General features: G+C 35.0%; 2 protein-coding genes across 3 annotated transcripts; both read left to right on the forward strand.

Moving 5' to 3' along the window:
- Nucleotides 396-1,142, forward strand: LOC18596219 (germin-like protein subfamily 3 member 1). Its single transcript, XM_018122647.1, is given in 2 exon segments — nucleotides 396-481; nucleotides 484-1,142. Coding segments are annotated over 2 exon segments (624 nt in total). The 5' UTR covers nucleotides 396-420; the 3' UTR covers nucleotides 1,047-1,142.
- On the forward strand, nucleotides 2,537-8,182 carry LOC18596220. Of its 2 annotated transcripts, XM_018122678.1 has the most exons (6): nucleotides 2,542-2,564; nucleotides 2,696-2,754; nucleotides 2,835-2,937; nucleotides 5,085-5,170; nucleotides 5,251-5,353; nucleotides 5,908-8,182. In XM_018122678.1, exons 5-6 carry the CDS (start codon nucleotides 5,341-5,343, stop codon nucleotides 8,007-8,009), a joined length of 2,115 nt encoding a protein of 704 aa, XP_017978167.1. In that variant the 5' UTR covers nucleotides 2,542-2,564; nucleotides 2,696-2,754; nucleotides 2,835-2,937; nucleotides 5,085-5,170; nucleotides 5,251-5,340; the 3' UTR covers nucleotides 8,010-8,182. The 2 variants fall into 2 exon arrangements, with proteins under 2 accessions (XP_017978166.1, XP_017978167.1); XM_018122677.1 differs by having other exon boundaries at nucleotides 2,537-2,754.

Here is an 8,693-nt window from a genome sequence, read left to right on the forward strand (position 1 = left end):
AAGCATTCACAGAATATGATACCTCACAACTCACATCGATGTGAATATGATTGTTACGAACTATATAATAATTCAAATTTATTATTATTAGAAATTTGAATTTGAATTTTTAAGAACCACATGATTTAAATTCGAAAAGTTGCTAATTCAATTCTTGAACTTAGATTGTTATGAATGATGTTACAGCTTATGCCAGTTCAACGTGAGAGGAACTGGACTTAAATTGTTACACAATGCAAAGACTTGTGGTCCTCTTCGTCATTCGTTTTGTCTCCTTCGTCAACATAGGCATATCGTTACCAAATTGCACCATACTAGTCCGTTTGTGAGCATAAGTTTCTATATATCTTTATCCAAATCCCCTAAAAGAAAAGAATACTACCATTAGGAAAGAAAAAAAAAAAACAGTTCCCCACTAAAATGCTTCACAATCTCTTCCTCCTCTCCCTTCTCTGCACTTCAGCTACTGCCCTGGTGCAGGACTTTGCGTTGCAAACTTGAAGGGAGCAGAAACCCCTTCTGGCTATGCTTGCAAAAAGGCTGCCAAAGTCACAGCTGACGACTTCATGTTTACGGGCCTAGGCCTGGAAGGAAACACCACAAACATTATCAAAGCTGCGGTGAGCCCTGAATTTGTGGCACAATTTCCAGGGTTAAATGGGCTAGGAATGTCTGCAGCACGGTTGGACCTGGCTGTAGGCGGTGTAATCCCAATGCACACTCACCCTGCTGCAACCGAGCTTCTATGTGTGGTGCACGGTCACATTACTGCTGGGTTCATTTCTTCAGCTAATAGTGTTAACTTGAAGACACTGAAAAGGGGAGATATTATGGTTTTTCCTCCAGGGTTGTTGCATTTTCAAATAAGTTCTGGTAAGAGACCAGGGCTCGCTATTGTTAGTTTCAACAGCCCAAACCCTGGTCTCCAGATCCTCGATTTTGCTCTGTTTGCCAATGATTTACCTTCTGGCTTGGTGGAGACAACCACATTCCTTGATGACGCTCAAGTGAAGAAGCTTAAGGGTGTTCTTGGTGGTACTGGCTAGGCATTGCAAGGAAATATTAATTTTTTCTTCAACATTTCTGAATTTAATTTGTAACGATGTCATTTTATGGAATTCTATGTTTGCGTTTTCAATTCATGTACTTGTTTCGTTTAAATTATTAAATAAATTATCATATTTTTGATAAGAAGATAATCAAATATTTCGATGCATACAAACACCAAAGAGGGAAAGAAAATAAAAGATCATGTCAATCGTTTGCTTGAGGCTGCTTCCTTGGGGTCTCAAGCTCATTCAATATTCTATTACTACATGAAATTGATTGAACAATGACAGATTCACAAGTGCAATGGCTATAGAAGATAAATGCATCCTTGAGGAATATAGTATGCAATTCATCTCTGTAATGAAGCTCTAAGACTCTCATGTGTTTATATTTTTTTATTAGAAAAGTAAATATATTTATAATTAATTAAATATTTGGACGTATATCTTATTTTTGAAAAAGTAAAAAACGGACTGCTAGGAACATCGGCTATTCAAAAAAATGATAATCTTATCTATTTACCTATGGTTGAGACCTCTTTGCATGTCAACGTAACACTTAGCTAGCTAGCTTTTTATTCTTTTTGGTCACTAGTTGAATGTTTCATTCTTATTATAGCTGGTCCCAAAAGCTATAAATATAAATATCTGTTTCTATTTTTTTAGTACAAAATTAAAATACCTACTTTTTATTTTTTTAACTTATATATATCCACTTTGCATGTCGATTGTCAACAAACACACACGTATATACATTGTCAGTGTAATTTTTGTTCCTTTAGAAATTTCATCCGCCCCTCGTAGCATTATTTTTCCTGAAAAATAACAATCCATCCCTTTAGGAGTGGGAGAAAAACAATACAATATTAGAAAAACCATAAAATAGAGCCTAAAGGGAGAAAATTTTGCTTGCAACTTTGAATTGGGTATCTTTTCATTCCCACGTATACGTGTCCATGGGTTAATTCTTGGAAAAATCTAAAAGGAGTGCCTTCCAAAGATATATAATCTAAAGAGCCATAACTAGATACAAAGATCAACTCAAAGTACAAGACAAAGAATTTAGTTGCTGTCAACTTCTGAAATTACTTTGGAGCACATATTAATAATCAACAAATTAATACTGATAAATTGACTCCCTTAAAGATTTGATTGGCCGGCAAAATAATCTCTCCATTGCACCAAAAATAGGAATCATTCATTATTTCTGTGCTATTTACTTTTAAGTGAGAAAAGGAGACCCAGAACATTGAAAGTTTGAAACTTTTCTAATTTTTAATGCTTCTTACGTTAGTAAACGTATAAGGTCTTTGCATCGATCCATTGCTTATCGGCCAATCCATGCTATTATTCTTATGCAGGCCTTGAGTACATTAGCTTTTAAAATTGACAAGTTATCCCCATACTTTGGTATAACAAATTAAAGTTTCATTATATATATAGCTATTTAGTGTGTAACATATTCATGGTTATGACATCTTGGCATATCTGCCCAAAATGTCTCTAACCAATTCAGTAAGCAATGCATTCCCCTCTTATGAATCCATCCCCTCGCTCAATACCATAATTTTGTAGCTATCCTTTATTGCGTTACCTTTTTTTATTTTTTTTATATCAAGTTACAAATTAATGAAAATTGACAACAGCTCAAACATCGGATTTCCACCCAAATCTCGACACCAGCAATCATCTATACCAAGATCAGGTGGCTTTCTCTTTCGCTTAAGTATTTAGTTTCATATAGTCGCTTTATGCAGAATTAGCACTGAATCACATCGCAAACAGTCTCAGGCAGGATCTCAAAGGGTTCAAGCTGCTTTTGAGTTGAGCATCAGAGGCATCTCCCACATCTTTGGTGCATTAAGCATCGGCGTGATGATAGTTACAAGTAAGTATGACAGCATTTGCATATATCAGACAAAGACTCTGCATTCGTTGACTCTTGCTGCACGTGTAATTGAGTTCCTTGAATTTTTTTTTTGGCTAAATGAGCTTCTTGAACATTTCAACAAAACTGTTGATGGTCTTATGTTTTTTGCATCTATCATGGTATCTCAGTGAGCCTGTATAATCCCCTCTAGTTAAGCGAAATGTCTCACTTGGAAATCAATTATTTTTGGTCAATTCTATTTGTTAATTACCATAATTAATTGAGATAAATATTTTTTTGTCCTAGTGTCCATTGATGAATTTTCTGTTTTGTAGAAGTCTTTCGTGATTTTGAAACCTTGCTTGAATTTGTCCTATTGTCCATTGGTGAATATCATGTATAGGAGTGTTGTCTGACTTAATTAGGAGATATGTACAGGGTTTCATTTTGCTAGTTTTCAACTTAATCAACCTCTCTTGAATCATTTTCAAGTGGTTGATATGCCGCAGGACTATTTTTTGAATGTTTGACATACTGCGGTGTTGAGCTTGTACAGAGACTATCATTTCTTGTTCTGTCAGTGAATATAATCACATTCATTTTGCCTTTAAAAAAAATAAAAAAGTGACTATATGAGATAACAATGAGAGTTGTTTTGCTTAAAATGTTTTCGGTATAGGCATTTGTTTCCTATTATGAGTAACTGGCTACTTATGGTTAATCACTCGAGTGAAGAGAATATTACTGCTAGCTTTGGTTTCTTTTATGTAGAGAAAAAGCTCTACAAAGCGGAGGCATAATTGTAATGAATTCACGTGTCCTTAATCATAAATATAGTCCAAGAATTGAATCCAATCTTGTCTATATTTTTAATAAGCTTGGAAGAATTAAAAGAAGTTAACCAGGCTAAGACACACTATCCTTGTAATTATTGCTATACTAATTAATTAAAACCACTCAATTGTTTATTTTTCTGTATTTTTAATTTTAAATGTCGATTAAAAAATATGTAACATTTCATTTTTAAATTTTAAAGCATAAACAAATAGAACGTATAATTTTTTAATATATGAATGCAAAAGTATCTTTTTAAATAAATTACTTATTTGATGGCTTGATATTGAAAAATCATGTTTTAATCATTAAATATCTGTTTCTATTTATTTTAGTACAAAATACCTATTTTTTTTATTTTTAACTTATATCTGCATGTCAATTGTCTACAAACGAATACACATATATACTTTGTCAATGTCATTTTTTTTTTCTTTCAGAAAATTCATCCGCCCCTCCTAACTTTTTTTTCCTTGAAAAAATAACAACCCATCTAGGCTTATTTTGCCGCGGCCAAATTGCATATGGCCTCAATTTTGACTGGAAAAACGATTAGAATATTAGATAAACCATAAACAAGAGCCTAAAGGGAGAAAAGTTTGCTTGCAACCTTCCATTGGGAATCCTTTCATTGCCACATATACGTGTCCATGGGTTAATTATTGGAATGAAATCTAAAAGGAATGCCTTCCAAAGATATATGGTATAAAGAGCCATAACTAAATACGAAAGATCAACTCAAAGTACAAGACAAGAATTTAGTTGCTGTCAACTTCAGAAATTACTTTAGAGCACATTTTAATAATCAACAAATACTAATAAATTGACTCCCTTGAAGATTTGATTGGCCTGCAAAATAATCTGTCTGTTACATTTCCTCTCTGCTTCACCAAAATTAGGAATCAACCATAATTTATTTGCTACTTACTTTTAAGTGAGAAAAGGAGAGCCAGAACTTTGAAAGTCTGAAACTTTTCTAATTTTTCATGCCCTTGACGTTAGTAAACGTATAAGCCCTTTGCATCGATCCATTGCTTATCGGCCAATCCATGCTATTATTCTTATGCAGTCCTTGAGTACATTAGCTTTTAAAATTGGCAAGTTATCCCCATATTTTGGTATAACATATTAAAGTTTCATTATATATATCGCTATAGCTATTTGTTGTAACGTATCCATGGTTATGACATCTTGGCATATCTGCCCAAAAAGTCCCTAACCAATTCAGTAAGCAATGCATTCCCTCTTATGAATCCATCCCCTCCCTCAATACCATAATTTTGTAGCTATCTTTTATTGCCTTACCCTTTTTTACTAATATTTATATCAAGGTACAAATTAATGAAAGTCGACAACAGCTCAAACATCGGATTTCCACCCAAATCTCGCCACCAGCAATCATTTATACCAAGATCAGGTGCTTCCTCTTTCGCTTAAGTATTTAGTTATGTATAGTCGCATTTATGCGGAATTATCACTGAATCACATCGCAAACAGTCTCAGGCGGGATCTCAAAGGGTTCAAGCTGCTTTTGAGTTGAAAATCAGAGGCATCTCCCACATCTTTGGTACATTAAGCGTCGGCGCGATGATAGTTACAAGTAAGTATGACAACATTTGCATATATCAGACAAAGACTCTGCATTCGTTGACTCTTGCTGCACGTGTAATTGAGTTCCTTGAATTTATTTTTTGGTTAAATGAGCTCCTTGAACATTTCAACAATACTGTTTGTGGTCTTATGTTTTTTGCATCTGTCATGATATCTCAGTAAGCCTGAATAATCCTCTCTGGTTAAGCGAAATGTCTCACTTGGAAATCAATTATTTCTAGTCAATTCTATTTGTTAATTACCATAATCAATTGAAATGTAAATTCATTGTATATATAATTCACAGGGGGAACAAAAACAAGTCGATTCTGATCGTTTTGCTCTATATTTGAGCATAACAACTCATAATCATCTCAAAAAGACCTGTACAATTGACAAAAGTTTCCAAAGTTCCCTGTAGATGGCCAAAAACACCATAACAGACCTTCCCAAGACTAACCCTACCACTTTACAAAAAAGACATAGTGTCTCTGCCCAACACATGAGTGCTTGAGCACATTAAAAAGATATCCATTTAACTTTAACATTTGTTTTAATTTGCAGTTGCAAGCGCTCTGCTCTTTGTAGAGATCAAGGATGCAGCATTTCTGAAAACGTTGTCAGAGGTTATGCTATCCCTTTGGCTCAAATGGGAACTCCGAGCAATGGTTGTACTCAGCCTAACTGTTCAACTCATACTGATAAGATATGGGAATCGACGAAAATTCAGCGGCAAAAATTTAAAACTCGTCTCATTCCTTGTTTGGACGATGTACCTATTTGCAGATTGGTTAGCAACGGTTGCCCTGAGTACCCTCCTTAGGAGCAGACGGGAACAAATAACCAGCCCACTAGTTATATTTTGGACCCCATTCCTACTCTTGCATCTTGGTGGCCCTGATACCATCACTGCTTACTCCTTGTCAGACAATGAGCTGTGGCCTAGACATTTCTTCGGGCTATGCTTCCAGGTTGGAGTTGCTCTCTATGTCTATGTCAAGTTTTGGACCCTAACCGTAACTGTGCTCACGTTTATGGCCATTCCAATATTCATTGTTGGAATTATCAAGTATGGGGAGAGGGTTAGGGCTCTGTTCTTAGCCAGTAACATGCGGTTTAGGAAGTCTGTGTTCTCTGCTTCCGATGCCAAAAGTTTCGAGCTTGAAATAGACCTTCTACAGAGCCCTTCGAAAAGGGACATGAAGCTTGAGGAATATTTAAATCACAGACAGATTAAGGACAAATACAGGTATCTTTATCGAGCTTTTTTGTTATTTCAGGTGTTCAGGCCCTTATTTTCTGACCTTAAGCTCAGAATTTACCGTGATTTAAGTTACATTTTTAAGATGGAGAACAAAGTGTCTGCAGAAGAGGCCTTCAAAATGGTAGAGATTGAACTTGGTTTCTTGTATGATTTGCTCTACACAAAGATTCCTATAGTTATATCTCGAAGTGGTGTGATTCTCCGCTGCATTTGTTTGTCATTGACCGTTTCCACACTAATTTCCTTCTTGATCATCGTTGGTAAGCATGGCTACTCCAAAGTTGACATTGGCATATCCTACTTGTTAATGGTTGGAGCTATCTTTATTGAAATCTATTCAGCCATTCTTCATCTTAGCTCAGACCGCGGCATTCTCTGGTTTACAAGTCAAAATAACAGGTTTCTTAAGGCCACTGGTTCTAAGTTAGTCTTTTTTACTAAAGCGAAGAAAGGTATACAAAAAATGGCACAGCACAGCCTGCTAGGTTACTGCCTCCAGCCTAGGAAAATCAAGCTTGCTGCAGTTTTCAATATCTTTGATCCGGAGGACAATTTGGAAAAGTACTTTCATACTAGCTGGAAGGATGTGAATCCTGATTTGAAAACAATCATTTACTCTCATCTCAAAGAAAAACGAGACCAGTACGAGGGTTTTGGTTACAACAAGCTGTCAGATTTATTGGATAACAGAGGTTACGATGTGCTTAAAAAAAAGGGAATTGCGAATGACTTTGGTTGGATTGTAACTGATGTAGAATTTACCCACAGTCTCCTCTTATGGCATATTGCTACAGATCTTGTTTTCTATGATGATCATCAAAGACATCGAGTCGGTAGCCTCGGTCCATATTGCCAACTCAGTAAGCTCTTATCCGATTACATGATGTATCTCCTCTTTCTGTGTCCAGCAATGCTTCCTGAGGGTATTGGTAATTTAAGGCACCATGATACCTGCATTGAAGCAAAAAGATTTTTCCATAAAGATGTAAAAATCAAGGACGCTATATGGGGATCGTTTGGTATCGACATCGAATCTCGATCCTTCTTTATCGAGATGGGAAGCCGGAGGAAGTCAGCATTCTTTGAAGGATGCCAAATTGGGTCTCAATTGCAAGAATGGGTATCGAAATTTCAATGGGATCACCAAGAGAAATGGGAGCTTATTGGTGAAGTGTGGCTGGACATGTTGACTTATGCTGCCAGTCAATGCTCGTGGAAAGAGCACGCAAGGCAACTTCAGCAAGGTGAGGAATTGCTAACCCACGTCGCCCTTCTCATGGCACATCTTGGTTTGACTAGGAAAATCAATTTGGTGAACTTACCTGAAAGACTTCAGAAAGTCGATTTCCAGCCTAGCTGGTATTGGGATAGGCTTGACCGATTGGCTTATTACTTGGCTTAGATACTTAGATGCATGTATAAGCATCCATTTCCATCCTCATGAAATCCGGCTTGTTTTCGAGTCCTCCTTTTTTACAGCATTTTCATTTCGTTTTCTTTATTTGTCCTTTTTCAGTTTCAAATAAACAAACTTTGGATGTACACCTAAATAAGTTAGCATTTTCTTTTTGGTTATTTTGCATGAACTTAGTACCATAGAACCAATTTGAAAAATATGAACCAAAATAATGAAAACGTTAAGATGGTTCTTCTTTGATTAGTATTAACTTGAATAGACCTTTCAAGCTAAGTGTTGTGTGATAAAATGAAAATTTAATATTAAAAAAAATTAAAAATGTTCGACCATTTTAATTTTTGTTCTATAATTGGATATCGATATTGTATACTAAAATTTTATCAAAAACTCTTGAAAGTTAAATACACAAAATAAAATTTAATTGAATTTTTGTAAAATGATATATGATTCTTATAAAAAAATGAATAGCTAATAAAGATGTTAAAAATTTATTAGTGAAAATCTGCATACAAATAATTAATTTTATTTAATTTATATTTTCTCAAAAGTCAGAAATATAAAATGGTTTTGACTAAATATATGTATTTCGGAGATCCTAATTACCTAACATTTTAACACTTGAATAGAATTATATATATATAGTTCTTTTTCCCAAATAATAAATAATAA

This window comes from Theobroma cacao, chromosome 6 (assembly GCF_000208745.1).
Source record: "Theobroma cacao cultivar B97-61/B2 chromosome 6, Criollo_cocoa_genome_V2, whole genome shotgun sequence".
NCBI classification, from domain to species: domain Eukaryota; kingdom Viridiplantae; phylum Streptophyta; class Magnoliopsida; order Malvales; family Malvaceae; genus Theobroma; species Theobroma cacao.